At 42.4% G+C, this 21431-nt stretch overlaps 1 protein-coding gene across 2 annotated transcripts; it reads left to right on the forward strand.

Moving 5' to 3' along the window:
- The first annotated feature begins 8685 nt into the window (after nucleotides 1–8685).
- On the forward strand, nucleotides 8686–16081 carry LOC115137907 (macrophage mannose receptor 1-like). 2 transcript variants are annotated; one of them, XM_029674194.2, is made up of 6 exons: nucleotides 8686–8886; nucleotides 9032–9089; nucleotides 9607–9975; nucleotides 12745–13086; nucleotides 13767–13867; nucleotides 14171–16081. In XM_029674194.2, the coding sequence occupies exons 1-6, from the start codon at nucleotides 8857–8859 to the stop codon at nucleotides 14285–14287; spliced, it is 1017 nt and encodes a 338-aa protein (XP_029530054.2). In that variant the 5' UTR covers nucleotides 8686–8856; the 3' UTR covers nucleotides 14288–16081. The 2 variants fall into 2 exon arrangements, with proteins under 2 accessions (XP_029530054.2, XP_029530055.2); XM_029674195.2 differs by having other exon boundaries at nucleotides 8688–8886; nucleotides 14183–16081.
- Nucleotides 16082–21431: the final 5350 nt, after the last annotated feature.

Consider the following 21431-nt stretch of genomic DNA (forward strand, 5'->3'; position numbering starts at 1 on the left):
TGTGAACAGTTCCTAAGATCTGTGGTTTGTCATGTCGACTAGGGGGTGGATCTTTGCTATAAAAGATCTCAGTTGCCATTATGTTGACACTCTCAGATATTTCATTTATAGACACTGAATTGATCTGAGAGTCACAGGGCTATGGTGAAGCTCATATTATTAAAAGATTAAGTTTAAAGTATAACTCTGACTTGTGTGTGGTTTGTAAACTCTCCTTTCACTTAGTAATACAGGAAATTACCACGACAGTCTGCATTTAAAACAATGTTAACCCATTGTTGCTTGGCATTAGAAAAACTCCCTGGTCTTGGTGGTTGAATCTGTTAAGCACAATTTTACTCGTGAACTTATTTAGGCTAGCCATAACAGAGGTTATGCCTCCTCCCCAGCCATGTCAAGGGGACAAAATATGACCCTCTAATCCATTTCTGTTTTTCATGGACTCTTGGAAGATTTTGCCCCATTGGGGACTAAAATAGATTAAAATAAACAAATTCCTCTGCCATGTTGACAACAATAGTAAGAGATAACTTGCTGAAATATTTTCAAAATAACTTTATTTCTTTTTTGAAAGAGAAAGCTTGAAATGGGCATGGTGTAATTAACTCAACAACCTTAAACACAGATTTAAGTTGAGATTTCTTAATGAACCAGAAAATCAATAGTTATATCTGGTGTTTTGTCAAAGTTAGCTGGCTAACTGAGTCAGGTTACCACGCTAGGGGTGAGATTATCTAGTTCGAGTTATTATTTGGGGGCAGATGTACATTTTAGTTTTCTTGGACATGGTGTGACAGAAAGAACACTGCAGTATCACAGTATTTATGGTCTATCATGGTCTTATGAATACTGATATTTCTCAGGTTATTTCATTTATTCATATTCTATATAATGTTCATACATTAATTACATTATTTCCCAACTCGGTCTCAATGTTTTAACAGGGGAGTACATCAATTTGTAGAGAATTTATGTCACACATTTGTATGGTTTCTGCACAATTAAATTAAAACACCTAAAGCTAAGCTTCTATTTAGAAAATACCAGATTGGGTATAGTGCCAAGCAGAATCAATGCGTTAGCCACAAACATGCCTAAATATTCTAAAATAACTATATATATTAGAAAGATAAGCTTGAAATGGGCATGGTCTAAACCAAAAACATAATGTACCTGAAAATCAGTCTTTATTTTGGTTGTTTATCAAAGTTGGCTGGCTAACTCATTGGTGCTTCTTTTGTAAGTCAATAGAATGCAGGCTTGAAGTAATATACTTGACTAAACCATGTTCATTATTTGAAACAAATACATGTTGAAAGGAATAATGTTGTTGATACAAACATTTAAATACAGGAAAACTTCAATTAATTGCCCCGGCACTTATTTGCTTATATCACTGAACACAACAGCCGCATATTAGATACATGCTTCTATTTAGAGTTGAAGTCGGAGGTTTACATACACCTTAGCCAAATACATTTGAACTCAGTTTTTCACAATTCCTGACATTTAATCTGAGTACAAATTCCCTGTTTTAGTTCAGTTAGGATCACCACTTTATTTTAAGAATGTGAAATGTCAGAATAATAGTAGAGAGAATTATTTATTTCAGCTTTTATTTATTTTATCACATTCCCAATGGGTCAGAAGTGTACATAAACTCCATTAGTATTTGGTAGCATTGCCTTTAAATTGTTTAACTTGGGGCAAATGTTTCGGGTTCCTTTTGGCCCATTCCTCCTGACAGAGCTGGTGTAACTGAGTCAGGTTTGTAGGCCTCCTTGATCGCACACGCTTTTTCAGTTCTGCCAACAAATTTACAATGGGATTGAGGTCAGGGCTTTGTGATGGCCACTCCAATACCTTGACTTTGTTGTTCTTAAGCCATTTTGCCACAACTTTGGAAGTATGCTTGGAGTCATTGTCCATTTGGAAGTCCCATTTACAACCAAGCTTTAACTTCCTGACTAATGTCTTGAGATGTTGCTTCAATGTTTCCACATACTTCTCATTATGCCATCTATTTTCTGAAGTGCACCAGTCCCTCCTGCAGCAAAGCACCCCCATAGCATGATGCTGCCACCCCTGTGCTTCATGTTTGGGATACACTTTAGATGTACTTTGATGTACTTTGGTGGTTGGATGTACTTTGGTGGTGTTCATCACCATAAGCAGTAGAATCACCAACATCACCACCATCAGTAGAATCATCACCATCAACAGTAGAATCATCACCATTATCAGTAGAATCATCACCATTAACAGTAGAATCATCACCACCAGCAGTAGAATCACCAACATCACCACGAGCAGTAGAATCATCACCATCACCACCAGAAGTAGAATCATCATCACCATCACCGCCAACAGTAGAATCATCATCATCACCAGCAGCAGTAGAATCATCACCATCACCACCAGCAGTAGAATCATCAACATCCCCAACAGCAGTAGAACCATCACCACCAACAGTAGAATCATCACCACCAGCAGTAGAATCTTTATCATCATCACCACCAGCAGTAGAATCATCCCCACCAGCAGTAGAATCATCATCATCATCACCACCAGCAGTAGAATCATCACCACCAGCAGTAGAATCATCATCATCATCACCACCAGCAGTAGAATCATCACCACCAGCAGTAGAATCATCATCATCACCACCAGCAGTAGAATCATCACCACCAGCAGTAGAATCCTCACCATCACCACCAGCAGTAGAATCACCAACATCACCACCAGCAGTAGAACCATCACCACCAACAGAATCATCACAACCAGCAGTAGAATCATCACCACCAGCAGTAGAATCATCATCATCATCACCACCAGCAGTAGAATCATCACCACCAGCAGTAGAATCATCACCACCAGCAGTAGAATCATCACCACCAGCAGTAGAATCATCACCACCAGCAGTAGAATCATCACCACCAGCAGCAGTAGAATCATCACCAACAGTAGAATCATCATCACCAACAGTAGAATCATCATCACCACCAGCAGTAGCATCACCACCAACAGTAGAATCATCACCACCAGCAGTGGAATCACCATCATCCCCACCAGCAGTAGATTCAACATCATCATCACCACCAGCAGTAGAATCATCAACATCATCACCAGCAGTAGAATCATCATTACCACCAGCAGTAGAATCATCACCACCAGCAGCAGTAGAATCATCACCAACAGTAGAATCATCATCACCAACAGTAGAATCATCATCACCACCAACAGTAGAATCATCATCACCACCAGCAGTAGCATCACCACCAACAGTAGAATCATCACCACCAGCAGTATCATCATCACCAACAATCATCACCACCAGCAGTAGAATCATCACCACCAGCAGTAGATCATCATCATCATCACCAGACTCATCATCACCACCAACAGTAGAATCATTACCACCAGCAGTAGCATCACCACCAACAGTAGAATCATCACCACCAGCAGTGGAATCACCATCATCCCCACCAGCAGTAGAATCAACATCATCATCACCACCAGCAGTAGAATCATCATCACCACCAGCAGTAGAATCCTCAACATCATCACCAGCAGTAGATCATCATCAGCAGTAGAATCATCACCATCACCACCAACAGAATCATCAACATCATCACCAGCTGTAGAATCATCACCATCACCACCAACAGAATCATCTGTAGAATCATCAACATCACCACCAGCAGTAGAATCATCACCACCAGCAGTAGAATCAGAATCATCACCACCAGTAGTAGAATCATCATCCCCACCAGCAGTAGAATCATCATCATCCACCACCAGCAGTAGAATCATCAACATCATCACCAGCTGTAGAATCATCATCACCACCAACAGTAGAATCATCAACATCACCACCAGCATCATCACCACCAGCAGTAGAATCATCATCACCACCAGTAGTAGAATCATCATCCCCACCAGCAGTAGATTCAACATCATCATCACCACCAGCAGTAGAATCATCAACATCATCACCAGCAGTAGAATCATCATTACCACCAGCAGTAGAATCATCAGTAGAATCATCACCAACAGTAGAATCATCATCACCAACAGTAGAATCATCATCACCACCAACAGTAGAATCATCATCACCACCAGCAGTAGCATCACCACCAACAGTAGAATCATCACCACCAGCAGTAGAATCATCACCACCAACAGTAGAATCATCACCACCATCAGTAGAATCATCAACATCACCACCAGCAGTAGAATCATCATTACCACCAGCAGTAGAATCATCACCACCACCAGCAGTAGAATCATCACCAACAGTAGAATCATCATCACCAACAGTAGAATCATCATCACCACCAACAGTAGAATCATCACCAACAGTAGAATCATCATCACCAACAGTAGACTCATCATCACCACCAACAGTAGAATCATTACCACCAGCAGTAGCATCACCACCAACAGTAGAATCATCACCACCAGCAGTGGAATCACCATCATCCCCACCAGCAGTAGAATCAACATCATCATCACCACCAGCAGTAGAATCATCATCACCACCAGCAGTAGAATCCTCAACATCATCACCAGCAGTAGAATCATCATCATCACCACCAGCAGCAGTAGAATCATCACCATCACCACCAACAGAATCATCAACATCATCACCAGCTGTAGAATCATCACCATCACCACCAACAGAATCATCAACATCATCACCAGCTGTAGAATCATCAACATCACCACCAGCAGTAGAATCATCACCACCAGCAGTAGAATCAACATCATCATCACCACCAGTAGTAGAATCATCATCACCACCAGTAGTAGAATCATCATCCCCACCAGCAGTAGAATCATCATCATCACCACCACCAGCAGTAGAATCATCATCATCACCAGCTGTAGATTCATCAACATCACCACTAGCAGTGGAATTATCAACATCACCAACAGCAGTGGAATCATCACCACCAGCAGTAGAAACAACATCATCATCACCACCAGCAGTAGAATCATCATCACCACCAGCAGTAGAAACAACATCATCATCACCACCAGCAGTAGAATCATCAACATCATCACCAGCAGTAGAATCATCATCATCACCACCACCAGCAGTAGAACCATCACCACCAACAGTAGAATCATCATCATCATCATCACTAGCAGTGGAATCATCACCATCACCACCAGCAGTAGAATCATCATCATCACCACCAACAGAATCATCAACATCATCACCAGCAGTAGAAACATCACCATCACCACCAGCAGTAGAAACATCACCATCACCACCAACAGAATCATCACCATCACCACCAGCAGTAGAATCATCATCATCACCACCAACAGAATCATCAACATCATCACCAGCAGTAGAAACCTCACCATCACCACCAGCAGTAGAAACATCACCATCACCACCAACAGAATCACCACCATCAATAGAATCACCTTCAACAGATTAATCACGATCACTACCAACAGACTCCTCACCACCAGCAGTAGAATCATCACCACCAGCAGTAGAATCATCATCATCATCATCACTAGCAGTGGAATCATCACCATCACCACCAGCAGTAGAATCATCATCATCTTCATCACTAGCAGTGGAATCATCATCATCATCACCAGCAGTGGAATCATCACCATCACCACCAGCAGTAGAATCATCATCATCACCACCAACAGTAGAATCATCATCACCAGCAGTGGAATCATCACCATCACCACCAGCAGTAGAATCATCATCATCATCAACAAAATTGAACAATTACATGGGGCCCATAGGGCTCTGTCCAAAAGTAGTGCACTATACAGGGAATGGGGGGCAAGTATCCTGCCTCTACAAGTATTCTGCCTCTATTGTATTGTGTTTTGGAGAAAATGGGGGTCATGTTAGCAGTAACTGCATAAAGTTACTGTGAAACCAGGGTAAATACAAGCATTTTTTCTCAGTTCCACGCAATGAGCAGTTACTGCCTTTTTGCTTGGTAGGGCAGCATAGTTCTATGCACTATGTCAGTGTGTATCTTATTTTCCTGAACCAGCAAATCTTACCAGTGTACAAAGAGGACAGACAATTATTGTAGTTCAGACTTGTGTTCTTATTGTATTACTGTGTTGTTGTCTCTTCATCTCTTCTCCCAACACCTCATCTCTCTCTTCTCTCTTCTCCCAACACCTCATCTCTCTCTTCTCTCAACACCTCATCTCTCTCTTCTCTCAACACCTCATCTCTCTCTTCTCTCAACACCTCATCTCTCTCTTCTCTCAACACCTCATCTCTCTCTCTTCTCCCAACACCTCATCTCTCTCTTCTCTCTTCTCCCAACACCTCATCTCTCTCTTCTCTCTTCTCCCAACACCTCATCTCTCTCTTCTCTATTCTCCCAACACCTCATCTCTCTCTTCTCTATTCTCCCAACACCTCGTCTCTCTTCTCTCTTCTTCCAACACCTCATCTCTCTTCTCTCTTCTCCCAACACCTCATCTCTCTCTTCTCTCTTCTCCCAACACCTCATCTCTCTCTTCTCTCAACACCTCATCTCTCTCTCTTCTCCCAACACCTCATCTCTCTCTCTCTTCTCCCAACACCTCATCTCTCTCTCTTCTCCCAACACCTCATCCCTCTCTTCTCTCTTCTCCCAACACCTCATCTCTCTCTTCTCCCAACACCTCATCTCTCTCTCTTCTCCCAACACCTCATCTCTATATTCTCTCAACACCTCATCTCTCTCTTCTCTCTTCTCTCAACACCTCATCTCTTGTGTTTCATACAGGCCCATGAAAATCATGAATGTATATTTAAAGTGACTATGCATATATGATACACAGAGAGTAGCAGCAGTGTGAAAAAGAGGGGTTGGGGGGGCACACAATGCGAATAGTCCGGGTAGCCATTTGATTACCTGTTCAGGAGTCTTATTGCTTGGGGGTAAAAACTGTTGAGAAGCCTTTTTGTCCTAGACTTAGCACTCTGGTTCCACTGTAGAGAGAACAGTCTATGACTGCATTGCTTGCACCAGCATTGCTTGCTGTTTGGGGTTTTTAGGCTGGATTTCTGTACAGCACTTTGATATATCAGCTGATGTAAGAAGGGCTATATAAATACATTTGATTTAATGACTGGGGTGGATGGGGTTTTTGAAAATTTTTAGGGCCTTCCTCTGACACCGCCTGGTGTAGAGGGCTTGGATGGCAGGCAGCTTAGCCCCAGTGATGTACTGGGCCGTACGCACTACCCTGTAGTGCCTTGTGGTCAGAGGCCAAGAAATTGCAGTACCAGGCAGTGATGCAACCAGATCGGATGCTCTCGATTTTGCAGCTGTAGAACCTTTAGATCTGTACCTAGGGGAAACGTCACCCCGGACCTACACAGAAAAAGGATGAGCTTATTTTGCACAACTAAACTGCGTAACAGATAAAAGGTGTAGTTTGCCGTCCTAATCGAGAACTATAGAGCCTGGTGACACAACAGATAAGAAGAAAATGTCAGATAGATTTTTTTTTTTAAAGCAAGAATAGTTTCTCTAAATATTGACAGACAATACCATGGAACTGTTAAATTAGCCTCTGATGCAAATGGCTGTTGAAATGTTTGACGACAGTCCGCTCATTTGACTGTGGCTGCCATGTTTTACATCGGACTAATAGACACTCTGGGGTGAAGTTTCCCCCAGGTGCAATAAAGATCTTGGATCAGCTTCCTCTCCCTCAATCGTGACCTTAACCATTACTCACGATCAGTGCCTAGGGCAAACCCCAACTTCAACTAATTTTATGGGTTAAGTTTAGGCAATACGTTTAAGGTCAGGGTTAGGTTAAGTTTAGAGTTTGGGTTGGATTAGACTGGAAACCTTTAATCGTAAGCCACAATTTACATCCTGCCTTTTTTATTTGTATTTTACCCCTTTCCTCCCCAATTGGTAGTTACAGTCTTAATCCATCGTTGGAACTCCTGTACGGACTTGGGAGAGGCGACGGTCAAGAGCCAGGAATTAATAAGAATATGTACATAAAAATATATGAATGAGCAATGGCCGAACGGCATAGGCAAGATGCAATAGAAGGTATAGAGTACAGTATATGCATATGAGATGGGTAATGTAGGGTATGTAAACATATAAAAGTGGCATTGTTTAAAGTGGCTAGTGATACATTTATTACATCAAGATGGCAAGATGCAGTAGATGGTTCAGAGTACAGTATATACATATGAGATGAGTAATGTAGGGTATGTAAACATATAAAAGTGGCATTGTTTAAAGTGGCTAGTGATACATTTATTAAATCAAGATGGCATGATGCAGTAGATGGTACAGAGTACAGTATATACATATGAGATGAGTAATGTAGGGTATGTAAACATTATATAAAGTGGCATTGTTTAAAGTGGCTGGTGATACAGTCATTACATACATTTTTCATTATTAAAGTGGCTAGAGATATTTTCAGTATGTTGGCAACAGCCACTAAATGTTAGTGATGGCTGTTAAACAGTCTGGCCTTGAGATAGAAGCTGTTTTTCAGAAGGGACATGAACAGTCAAAAAAATGCAAAAGGCTAACATGCAAAAGGCTAACATGCAAAAGACTAACATGCAAAAGGCTAACATGCAAAAGGCTAACATGCAAAAGACTAACATGCAAAAGACTAACATGCAAAAGACTAACATGCAAAAGGCTAACATGCAAAAGGCTAACACTACTCCTTTCACTATCTCTGTTGTGAACTGGTGGTACAGAGAATGGTGGCGTGTTCTTTAACACACTAAAACGTGATAAACACAGAGATGAATAGGTGTACTGTCAACAACTTTATTCTGACAGGGATTCTAGACAGTGCTCCATTCAGAGAGAGGTTCAGATGAACAGAGACTCTACAGTACCAGATCAGGTAAGGACATTTCACCAGTACAGAGGAAAGCTAGCAGGTTTTCTTTACAAAAGTGATAACAACATAATTCAAGAAATGTATCATATTTTAAGGGTGATGAGGATGACAACAATCATGTCTAAATGTATTCACCTTTGGTCTGTAGGTACAAGAGGTCTGTTATTATGTCATGGACAAGAAGGTGCTGGTCCTGTTTCTCTCTGGTCAGTGTCTTTATCAAGGTTTTGTTTTTAAATCCAGATTTGAGATTTTAAGTCAACATTTATCTGGCAGAATTTTCCATTTACAAGTATATTCACATATTGCGCTGGAATGGATATCTATAGGCTACAGTAGTTTTAGAAAATATAATCATTTGTTTGGTAAGAACATTTATATGGAGAGGTATGCTGGTTGAAAAGTGAGCTGTTTGTTTGTCAGCGTCACACTGCATGGAGAGCACACCATGGCACAAAGCTCAATTGCAAGCCTGTTTATTCTAACATTATTATAATTATAACATTGCAAGACAGTCAAGTTTGATACCAAAGTCTCAAGATGTGACGTAGAATGTATTTATTAACTGTATTGAATTTGCATCGGGGATTTGGGTTCGATAGAAAAAACAGCCCATTCTTCTCGTAAAGGTCGTTATTGAACCAATACTTCCAACATGTAGATAATGTTCCTCACATAGACACTACAGTGAAAATATGAATGAGATAATGGACTTCTCCACAGGGCTCTACACTCTCTCGTCATGCCTTGCTCATGAGTATCACTTTGTGAACATGAATAAGACCTGGACTGAAGCACAGAGATACTGCAGAGAGAAGTACACTGACCTGGCTACCATAGAAAACATGGAGGATATGAAGAGGCTGATCAACACTGTAGACAGTGGTTATATTGGATCAGCCTGGATAGGGTTGGAGAAGGGAGAGTGGCAGTGGTCTCTGGCAGACAGAGATTACAGTCAGGGATATGTCAACTGGGAAGAGACCGAACCCAATAATGCCGGAGGGAAGGAGGACTGTGTATTTATGAGACGCAGTGGTCAATGGAATGATGCCCTGTGTAACGTTCAACATTTCTTCATCTGCAATGGCAGTAAGTAACCCTATTAGGAACACTGGCTCTTTCCATGAGAGACTGACCAGGTGAATCCAGGTGAAAGCTATGATCCCTTATTGATGTCAATGGTAAAAATCCACGTCAATCGTTGTAGCTGAAGGGGAGGAGACAGGATAAAGAAGGATGTTTAAAGCCTTGAGACAGTTGAGTGCCATTCACAGGGTGAACGGGAAAGACAAAACATGTAAGTGCCTTTGAACAGGGTATGGTAGTAGGTGCCTTTGAACGGGGTATGGTAGTAGGTGCCTTTGAACAGGGTATGGTAGTAGGTGCCTTTGAACAGGGTATGGTAGTAGGTGCCTTTGAACAGGGTATGGTAGTAGGTGCCTTTGAACAGGGTATGGTAGTAGGTGCCTTTGAACAGGGTATGGTAGTAGGTGCCTTTGATCAGGGTATGGTAGTAGGTGCCTTTGAACGGGGTATGGTAGTAGGTGCCTTTGAACAGGGTATGGTAGTAGGTGCCTTTGAACGGGGTATGGTAGTAGGTGCCTTTGAACAGGGTATGGTAGTAGATGCCTTTGAACGGGGTATGGTAGTAGGTGCCTTTGAACAGGGTATGGTAGTAGGTGCCTTTGAACAGGGTATGGTAGTAGGTGCCTTTGAACAGGGTATGGTAGTAGGTGCCTTTGAACAGGGTATGGTAGTAGGTGACTTTGAACGGGGTATGGTAGTAGGTGCCTTTGAACGGGGTATGGTAGTAGGTGCCTTTGAACGGGGTATGGTAGTAGGTGCCTTTGAACAGGGTATGGTAGTAGGTGCCTTTGAACAGGGTATGGTAGTAGGTGCCTTTGAACGGGGTATGGTAGTAGGTGCCTTTGAACAGGGTATGGTAGTAGGTGCCTTTGAACAGGGTATGGTAGTAGGTGACTTTGAACAGGGTATGGTAGTAGGTGCCAGGTGTCAAGAACTGTGATGCTGCTGGGTTATTATTGCTCAACCGTTTCCCATGTGTATCGAGAATGGTCCACCGCCCAAAGGACATCCAGCCAACTTGACACAACTGTGGGATGCATTGGAATCCCTGTTGAATGCTTTCGACACCTGAATCAATGTACACTGCTCAAAGAAATAAAGGGAACACTTAAACAACACAATGTAACTCCAAGTCAATCACACTTCTGTGAAATCAAACTGTCCACTTAGGAAGCAACACTGATTGACAATAAATTTCACATGCTATTGTGCGAATGGAATAGACAACAGGTGGAAACTATAGGCAATTAACAAGACACCCCCAATAAAGGAGTGGTTCTGCAGGTGGTGACCAGACCACTTCTCAGTTCCTATGCTTCCTGGCTGATGTTTTGGTCACTTTTGAATGCTGGCGGTGCTTTCACTCTAGTGGTAGCATGAGACGGAGTCTACAACCCACACAAGTGGCTCAGGTAGTGCAGCTCATCCAGGATGGCACGTCAATGCGAGCTGTGGCAAGAAGGTTTGCTGTGTCTGTCAGCGTAGTGTCCAGAGCATGGAGGCGCTACCAGGAGACAGGCCAGTACATCAGGAGACGTGGAGGAGGCCGTAGGAGGGCAACAACCCAGCAGCAGGACCGCTACCTCTGCCTTTGTGCAAGGAGGAGCAGGAGGAGCACTGCCAGAGCCCTGCAAAATGACTTCCAGCAGGCCACAAATGTGCATGTGTCTGCTCAAACGGTCAGAAACAGACTCCATGAGGGTGGTATGAGGGCCCGACATCCACAGGTGGGGGTTGTGCTTACAGCCCAACACCGTGCAGGACGTTTGGCATTTGCCAGAGAACACCAAGATTGGCAAATTCGCCACTGGCGCCCTGTGCTCTTCACAGATGAAAGCAGGTTCACACTGAGCACATGTGACAGACGTGACAGTCTGGAGACGCCGTGGAAAACGTTCTGCTGCCTGCAACATCCTCCAGCATGACCCGTTTGGCGGTGGGTCAGTGATGGTGTGGGGTGGCATTTCTTTGGGGGGCCGCACAGCCCTCCATGTGCTCGCCAGAGGTAGCCTGACTGCCATTAGGTACCGAGATGAGATCCTCAGACCCCTTGTGAGACCATATGCTGGTGCGGTTGGCCCTGGGTTCCTCCTAATGCAAGACAATGTTAGACCTCATGTGGCTGGAGTGTGTCAGCAGTTCCTGCAAGAGGAAGGCATTGATGCTATGGACTGGCCCGCCCGTTCCCCAGACCTGAATCCAATTGAGCACATCTGGGACATCATGTCTCGCTCCATCCACTAACGCCACGTTGCACCACAGACTGTCCAGGAGTTGGCGGATGCCTAGTCCAGGTCTGGGAGGAGATCCCTCAGGAGACCATCCGCCACCTCATCAGGAGCATGCCCAGGCGTTGTAGGGAGGTCATACAGGCACGTGGAGGCCACACACACTACTGAGCCTCATTTTGACTTGTTTCTAAGGACATTACATCAAAGTTGGATCAGTAGTGTGGTTTTACACTTTAATTTTGAGTGTGACTCCAAATCCAGACCTCCATGGGTTGATACATTTGATTTCCATTGATCATTTTTTGTGTGATTTTGTTGTAAGCACATTCAACTATGTAAAGAAAAAAGTATTTGATAAGAATATTTCATTCATTCAGATATAGGATGTGTTATTTTAGTGTTCCCTTTATTTTTTTGAGCAGTGTGTAATACATGTATATCAAAATATTCAGCAAATATCTGTTGATCAGGGAAATATAATACTGTAGTAGTTCCATCAGAATAACACCCAATCTGACTTAATGTCATACTTACATTACAGTGAAAAATTCTAAGGAGTCTTTCCATTTCATTAATGAGGCTAAAACGTGGCACGAGGCACAGAGTTACTGCAGGAAGTACTACACAGACCTGGCCAGTGTGAGGAACCAGACTCAGAACCATGAGGTAGTGACAGTGGCTGCTGCCAATGAAGGGTGGATCGGCCTGTTCAGAGACTCCTGGAAGTGGTCGGCCGGAAGTAACTCCTCATTCACATACTGGATAAAGGAAAAGCCCAACAATTCCAAAGGAAATCAGGACTGTGCCTCGACAAGGTTGAATAACTTGGGAAGATGGGATGATATGCAGTGTTACATAAACAGTCCCTTCATTTGCTACGGTGGTGAGTTATGCTCCTTTTTTATCACATTCATCCTCAGTACACAAACACTGCTGAGAAGGATCTGTGTCTGTGTCTCTGTCCATGTGTGGTCCTAGGGCTCAGATCCTCTGGGAGATGAGAGGGAAATGGAGAGAAAGGGAGAGAAAATCAGTGGGAGCATACTTAAATTCATCCAGGACACCAGATAAGACAGGAGAATTTCGCCAGATAGGACAGACTGACCCTAGCCCCCCCAGCACATAGATTATTGCAGGATAGATACTGGTTACTGAGATAGGACCAACTAGGCAGGATATAACCCCACCTACTTTGCCAAAGCACAGCCCCCCCCCCCCACCACCACCACCAGAGGGATATCAACAGACCACCAACCTACTACCCTGAGACAAGGCCGAGTATAGCCCACAAAGATCTCCCTACCGCACAAGACCGAGGGGGAGAAAAATCAGACAGGACGGTCATGTCAGTGACTCAACCCACTCAAGTCAAGTATAGACTTAAAGGTTTAGACCGAGTCTGCGTCTCTCACATGGATCGGCAGGCCATTCCATAAAAATGTTGCTTTATAAGAGAAAGCCCTGCCTTCTGCTCTTTGCTTTGAAATTCTAGGGACAATGAGGAGGCCTGCGTCTTGTATAGGTACATGCGGCTGTCTCTTTGTCTCCGTCTGTCTCTGTTAGCTCCAGTGAAGACACAGCAGGTGGTGAGAGTGAAGCTGACCCCAAAGGACCAGAACATGGACCTGACTGATCCTGCCATTCAGGAGGCCATCTTGCAGCAGGTGAATTTCACCTTCTCTTCCTCGTTGAAAAATTAGAGCCAGTTTAGTACAAGTGATAAAGGGTTACTGCAGTATCTGGCCATAATATATACCATTGACTACAGATGTAGTACCTGTCATCTATAACGACCATTACAAGTACAGTACATTTAAAACATATTATGCTATTGTTCATAATGTTTATTACCGCCTATGACTGATGCTATAATTTCTTATGTAGCTGTTATAAAGGCTTTATGAATGAGGAATACAGTAAAGTGTTAGCCAGTACTGGCTGCATAGTTGGTAGACTAGTCAGACTAGTTTGTGTTCCAGATAAGGAAAGAGCTGAGGGAGAAGGGGATTTCTGATGACGTCAAACTGAGATGGAAGGAGCAGACCGATGGAAAGATCTTCCACAAGGAAGAAAAGAAGAATTAAAGAGGAGAAACTCAACCGAGTATTAAGCTGGAACTGTAAATACCATTACAGTAGAGACTATGGGGACTTTTCTGACCAACATCCCATTGACAGCCCGACTAATCAAAACCCTGAAAACTAACCCTTACCGTGTCCCTAATGTTAACCAACCCCCTAACCCTAACCTTAAGTAACCCCCTAACCCTGACCTTAACCCTAACCAACCCTCTAACCCTGACCGTTACCAAACCCCTAACCCTAACCTTAACCAACTCCCTAACCCTAACCTTAACTAACCCCCTAACCCTGACCTTAAGTAACCCCCTAACCCTGACCTTAACCCTAACCAACCCTCTAACCCTGACCTTAACCAAACCCCTAACCCTGACCTTTACCAACTCCCTAACCCTGACCTTAACCCTAACCAACCCTCTAACCCTGACCTTTACCAAACCCCTAACCCTAACCTTAACCAACTCCATAACCCTAACCTTAACTAACCCCTAACCCTGACCTTAAGTAACCCCTAACCCTAACCAACCCTCTAACCCTGACCTTAACCAAACCCCTAACCCTGACCTTTACCAACTCCCTAACCCTGACCTTAACCCTAACCAACCCTCTAACCCTGACCTTAACCCTAACCAACCCTCTAACCCTAACCTTAACCAACCCCTAACCCTGACCTTAACCCTAACCAAACCCCTAACCCTAACCTTAACTAACCCCTAACCCTGACCTCAACCCTAACCAACCCTCTAACCCTGACCCTAACCAACCCTCTAACCCTGACCTTAACCAACTCCCTAACCCTAACCTTAACTAACCCACCTAACCCTGACCTTAAGTAACCCCCTAACCCTGACCTTAACCCTAACCAACCCTCTAACCCTGACCTTAACCAAACCCCTAACCCTGACCTTTACCAACTCCCTAACCCTGACCTTAACCCTAACCAACCCTCTAACCCTGACCTTTACCAAACCCCTAACCCTAACCTTAACCAACTCCATAACCCTAACCTTAACTAACCCCCTAACCCTGACCTTAAGTAACCCCTAACCCTGACCTTAACCCTAACCAACCCTCTAACCCTGACCTTTACCAAACCCCTAACCCTAACCTTAACCAACCCCTAACCCTGACCTTAACCCTAACCAACCCTCTAACCCTGACCTTAACCAAACCCCTAACCCTAACCTTAACCAAATCCCTAACCCTGACCTTAACCCTAACCTTAACCAATCCCTTAACCCTAACCTTAACCTCAGTTTAACCAATGTAGAAATTAAATATAGTCGTTCAAGTACCCTTCGTTTCTCCCAACTTTTATATATTAAAATAAAAACGTATATTCTTTGAATCCTGTTCTTTATACTCAGTAGCCAACAACAGTTACATATTAATACTGTCAAATTGCATCTGGATTGTTTTCACACTTATTGTTCAAACTATAATTCCAATAAATATCTAAAAGTTTCAGCTTTCTTGTTATTGATTCAATCTATTTCTTTTTCTTGTTGTTTCTAACTGTAAACAACTACTTACTGTACCTTAACATGAAAGAGTGAGTTTAAATTTACATTGTCGGTTAAAGGGGAAATAGTTGTATCTCTGTGTTTATTCTGTCGTTTTTTTTCAGGTAGGTTTAACATAACAGTCCCCACAGGGAGAATATGTAAATGGTTGATTTTAAATCTAATTTGTTGATCAGTTGATTGATTGATTGCTTTATTATGTGATTGATTATGTATTGAATAATTATGGGATTTTAATATGTTTTACAGCATTAAAGATTATTTCATTGATAAGGTTTTACTGTGTATGTTTTTCTTCCTAGGATACACATGTGAAGTCATATAATCTACAGTTTACCTTGTGCATCTGTTGCCCTTGTTACACATTCAATGACTGGCTATATTTAGAAAATGTAACATTTAAGGAGAATTGACCTGATAATACAATTGTTTCTGACATGCAAGAAAACAGAATACATTCTATTCTATTCAAGACATTTCATTACCTAGCTCCTGATGATGTAGGACACTGTTGTGAAATTCATTCCATGGAGAGTTTTCACTCTTCCCTTGTAATTGATTCATCAATTAATATCACTGATTAATTAGGATCTCCCCTCATCTGGTTGTCTAGGTTGTAATTGGACACAAATTGAAAGGAAAAAACAAAAAACCAGCAGACATTCGGCCCTCCATGGATTGAGTTTGGCACCCATGATCTGGTAGGCTTTCTATTCATTGTGATGATCTAGGACCGGTTAGTCAAGTTTGGGTAAGGAAAAAGATAACTATTTCAGGAACCTTCCTGAAGAATAGGCAACACACACACAGAGAGAGAGAGAGAGACTCTCGATAGAGAGACAGAGAAAGAGAGAGAGATAGAGAGAGGAAGAAAGAGGTGAGGAGATCATGGTTTCTGCTTTTAATACAGAGGTTGACAAACTGTAGAAACATTTATAACACTGGATTATTTGAAGAGTTAAACTTACTTTAAAACTTGAGTTATACTTACTATTATTTCTGTGTTCAAGAAGAGGTCAGATAAGGATTGTCTGCTGGACCAGATGAATGGTGAGATTAAGATATAGAAGTAACACATTATAATTGCCATATTCAAATGAAATATTTATGAATAGTTTGTAAATCGTTCATAAATTTTTTGTCATTATAGCTATTACAAAGCAACAAAAAAAAACACTAATGGACCTGATATTCAATGTATAAACCCATTGATATTATCTTTATGACTGAAATGGGGAAAATGTATATGTCGTCGGATATGGCCTTGAATTCTTCAGCGAGCGGTGTGATCATCTTTCAGTTCCAGCCAGGTGAGTCTGTCTGTGTCCCAATAACACCATATTCCCTGTATAGTGCACTACCTTCAAACGGAACCCTATGGGCCCTGGTCAAAAGTAGTGCACTAAAACAGGGATTAAGATGCCATTTGAGAGGCAGCCATACACACTCGCAATTATTTGCTTAAAGGCGCACTCTAGATTTTCACAGCGATTTTTAAGCCATTTAAATGAATGATAAATACTAATTGAATAAATTATAAATTACAGTTCAATTAAATTTGAGGGTGGTTACATTTCCCTAGTGTCATCCCTCAGCTTTTTAGGAAACCAAGAGGCAGGGCTGCCATTTTGTTGCTGTTTGAATTACAGAGTGGGGATTTAAATCATGAATGCGATATCAAACGTACAGCTATGGAATAAATTGATGTTTAGATTATGATTGCATTTAAGGGTTCATGGTTTCAGTTCAGGTCTGTTGGGTTTCAATTGAACAGAAAGAAAAAGAAAGAAAGAAAGAAGTTTAAAAGGAAAAGAACAATAGGGTAGAGGAGATAGAGGAGGAAAATAGATAAATGTCATAAAAAGGAGGACAGGCAAATGAGGGATGGATGTGTGAGCGACATAGAGAGCAGCAAAGTGGAAGAAGAAGGGCAAAAGAGAGAGAAAGAGAGGGAGGGAGAGACGCAGTCAGCCAGACTAACATAAAACAACTTGAAAGACAGGTTAGCTACTTTAAAGAAAAAACTTCTAACAGTTTTAACAGTTGTTGATATTTTATAACCTATAGCCGTGATCTTGGTATCAAAGGAAGTCATCTGTTCATGCTCTCTTCCCAGTGTAGCCTGGTGTCACTACGGGAACATAGACAAGGTAAGATACCCACATGTAAACGTTTATTTAGGCCTAAAATATTATTTGAAATGTGGAAACGGCTTTTCGTGTCATTTGTTTTTTTGTCATTTGTGTTACATATTATTTGAACTGTAGCTTTTGTTCATTTGTTTACAATTCTCTTCATCCACATATTGGTCTTTGACAGAGAGAGAGAAAGAGAGAGAAAGAGAGAGAATAAGAGAGAGTGAGAGAGAGAGAGAGAGAGAGAGAGAGAGAGAGAGAGAGAGAGAGACCTCGGCCTAAACATCAGCACCACAGGTAACTTCCACAAAGCTGTGAACAATCTGAGAGACAAGGCAAGAAGGGCCTTCTATGCCATCAAAAGGAACATACAATTAGATTTAGGATCTGGCTAAAAATACTTAAATCAATTATAGTGTCACTACCTCTGAATGTCGTTACATATACAACACATTGCCTTTTATGGTTGTGAGTTCTGGGGTCCACACACACCAACCAAAAATTCACAAAATGGGACAAACACCAAATTGGAAAAATATCCTCCTGGTAAGCATAAATGGTTAGCATAGCAGAAGTGGTTAATGTTATAGCATTATGGTCTGGTTAGCACTGGTTGGCATATTAGACGTGGTTATAGCATTTGGGCCCGGTTAGCATTAGTAGTTATGGTTAGCATGATTTAGCACTGAGGATTATGTGTGTGTGGGGGGGGGTTCCTCCCTTTCCACATGGATTTACAGTCAGTCATCCAAGGAAGACAACATCATGATTGTAAAATATCAAAGTTACTCAGAGAACCTGAATGGACTATGCCCTGACTCTGACCCTCCTTTGTCCTTCAGTATCCCTGGCAACAAGGACAGGGATGCAGGATTGAACCACCATGCAAGACAACCCTTAAGGATACTTGGTGGTTGGGGGAAACAGGACTGGAGACATGAACAAGACTGGTAGTGGGTTCTCTTGTGGTGGAGACAGGGAAGACGGAGACAAGGGAAGAGACGAGAGAGACAAGCCTGGAGCTGACAGATTTGTCCAGCAGCACAACAGACAATGCTGACTCTAGAGAATGTCTGATTGCAGAGGAAGAAGAGGATGGTGACAGCAAGAAAAGGAAGGACATCACAGTGAAAACATTTGGTATCAGGACTCACAGTAATGACATCAGAGATGAGGTCAGCGGAGATTCCAAGAGCCAATCAGTACACGGTGAGCCTCGTGTCTATAGAGTTGGGCGTGGCTAGGGTGGAGCTAGCTCCAGAACCACTCAAGGCCCAATTGCCTGTCAAAGAATCTCTGGAGCCCCACCCCCTGGTGATAACTATGGCACTGAATTCAAACCAGACACTGTGAAAATTCAATGTGGATGCAGTTGCTTGCGAACGTATTCACCCTCCTTGGCATTTTTCCTATTTTGTTGCCTTACAACCTGGAATTAAAATTCATTTTTTGGGAGTTTGTATCATTTGATTTACACAACATGCCTACCACTTTGAAGATGCAAAATACTTTTTATTGTGAAACAAACTTGAGCATGCATTACTATTCACCCCCCTCCCCCCAAAGTCAATACTTTGTAGAGCCACCTTTTGCAGCAATTACAGCAAAAAGTCTCTTGGGGTATGTCTCTATAAACTTGGCACATCTAGCCACTGGGATTTTTGCCAAAACTGCTCCAGCTCCATCAAGTTGGATGGGTTCCGCTTGTGTACTGCAATCTTTAAGTCATACCACAGATTCTCAATTGGATTGAGGTCTGGGCTTTGACTAGGCCATTCCAAGACATTTAAATATTTCCCCTTAAACCACTTGAGTGTTGCTTTAGCAGAACCTCCATCCCAGTCTTATATCTCTGGAAGACTGAAACAGGTTTCCCTCATGAATTTCCCTGTATTTATGGCCATCCATCACTCTTTCAATTCTGACCAGTTTCCCATTCCCTGCCGATTAAAAAAAATCCCCACAGGTGTTTTCTTATTTTTTTATTTAAGCAATGGTATTTTTCTGGCCACACTTCCATAAATCCCAACTCTGTGGAGTGTACGGCTTAAAGTGGTCCTATGGAAAGACATTCCAATCTCTGCAATGGAGCTTTGCATCTCCATCAGGGCTATCTTTGGTCTCTTTGTTGCCTCTCTGATTCATGCCCTCCTTGCCTGGTCTGTGAGTTTTGGAGGGCGGCCCTCGCTTGGCAGGTTTGTTGGGGTGTCATATTCTTTTCATTTTTTTAATAATGGATTTAATGGTGCTGCAAGGGATGTTCAAAGTTTGGGATATTTTTTTGTAACCCAACCCTGATCTGTACTTCTCCACAACTTTGGAGAGCTCCTTGGTCTTCGTGGTGCCCCTTGCTTAGTGGTGTTGCCTTTCAGATCAGGTGTATATATACTGAGATCATGTGACAGATCATGTGACACTTAGATTGCACACAGGTGAACTTTATTTAACAAATTGTGTGACTTCTGAAGGTAATTGGTTGCACCTGATCTTATTTAGAGGCTTCATAGCAAAGGGGGTGAATACATTTGCACGCACCACTTTTCTGTTTTGAATTTTTTGACATTTTTTGAAACATGTTATTTCTTTCACTCCACTTCACCTATTTTGTGTTTGTCCATTACATGACATCCAAATAAAAATCCATTTAAATTACAGGTTGTAATGCAACAAAATAGGATAAATGCCAAGGGGGATGAATACTTTTGCAAGGCACTGTAAATGCACTGCCAGTCCTGACGATGGATGAATTCATCACAGACTTTAACAATGGCGCCTTGAAATGAAAAACAAATCCCTACAATCACAACTTTAATCTAGCCGTGATGGACTCCACAACAACCCTCTGCAGCCATAACCACGACAACAACACAACCCATGACGACACTTCCTGATCAGCAAATTCCATCCCTGTGAACCAATCAGACCCTGTACCCGACATCACATGAGACAACACTCCGCACCTCAGAGAGGGTGGACGGTCCTCACAGAAGAGTGTAGCAGAGGGGGTGTGCTGCTGCTACAGAGGCGTACACAAGGCATTCATAAGGTGTGTATGATTTGGACATTTTAAATCCAGGGATGAAACCCTGGTCTCCGGTGGGGGGAAGCAGTAGCCTGTTAGCCCTCGACCACAGCTCTCTGTAGGTGGAAGGAGGATGATTATAGCCACACAGAAGCCTATGGTCAGCATCAGTCCAAGCTGGTGTCTCCTCCAGACATCTTATGAGAGAAAATAATGGAAACATTACCTTGGTGTCAATAACAGCGAAGGCTGAGTTAATTTGATACAATTGACGATTTCCATAAATAGGAAGAATAAACAAACAATAGAAATGTCCAACAATTACCATTTAAATCTTCCCAATGGAGACTAGGGTTCAATCAGTGTGTCCACCCTTCCACTGTTTCTCCCACTAGCCAGTCTCCCCACTTGATTTCTCTTTTTTTACTTATATCAATAAATGACATTTTATGTGTTTAGGTGGGTTGATA

Source organism: Oncorhynchus nerka, linkage group LG12 (genome assembly GCF_034236695.1).
Source record: "Oncorhynchus nerka isolate Pitt River linkage group LG12, Oner_Uvic_2.0, whole genome shotgun sequence".
Classification (NCBI taxonomy): Eukaryota; Metazoa; Chordata; class Actinopteri; order Salmoniformes; family Salmonidae; genus Oncorhynchus; species Oncorhynchus nerka.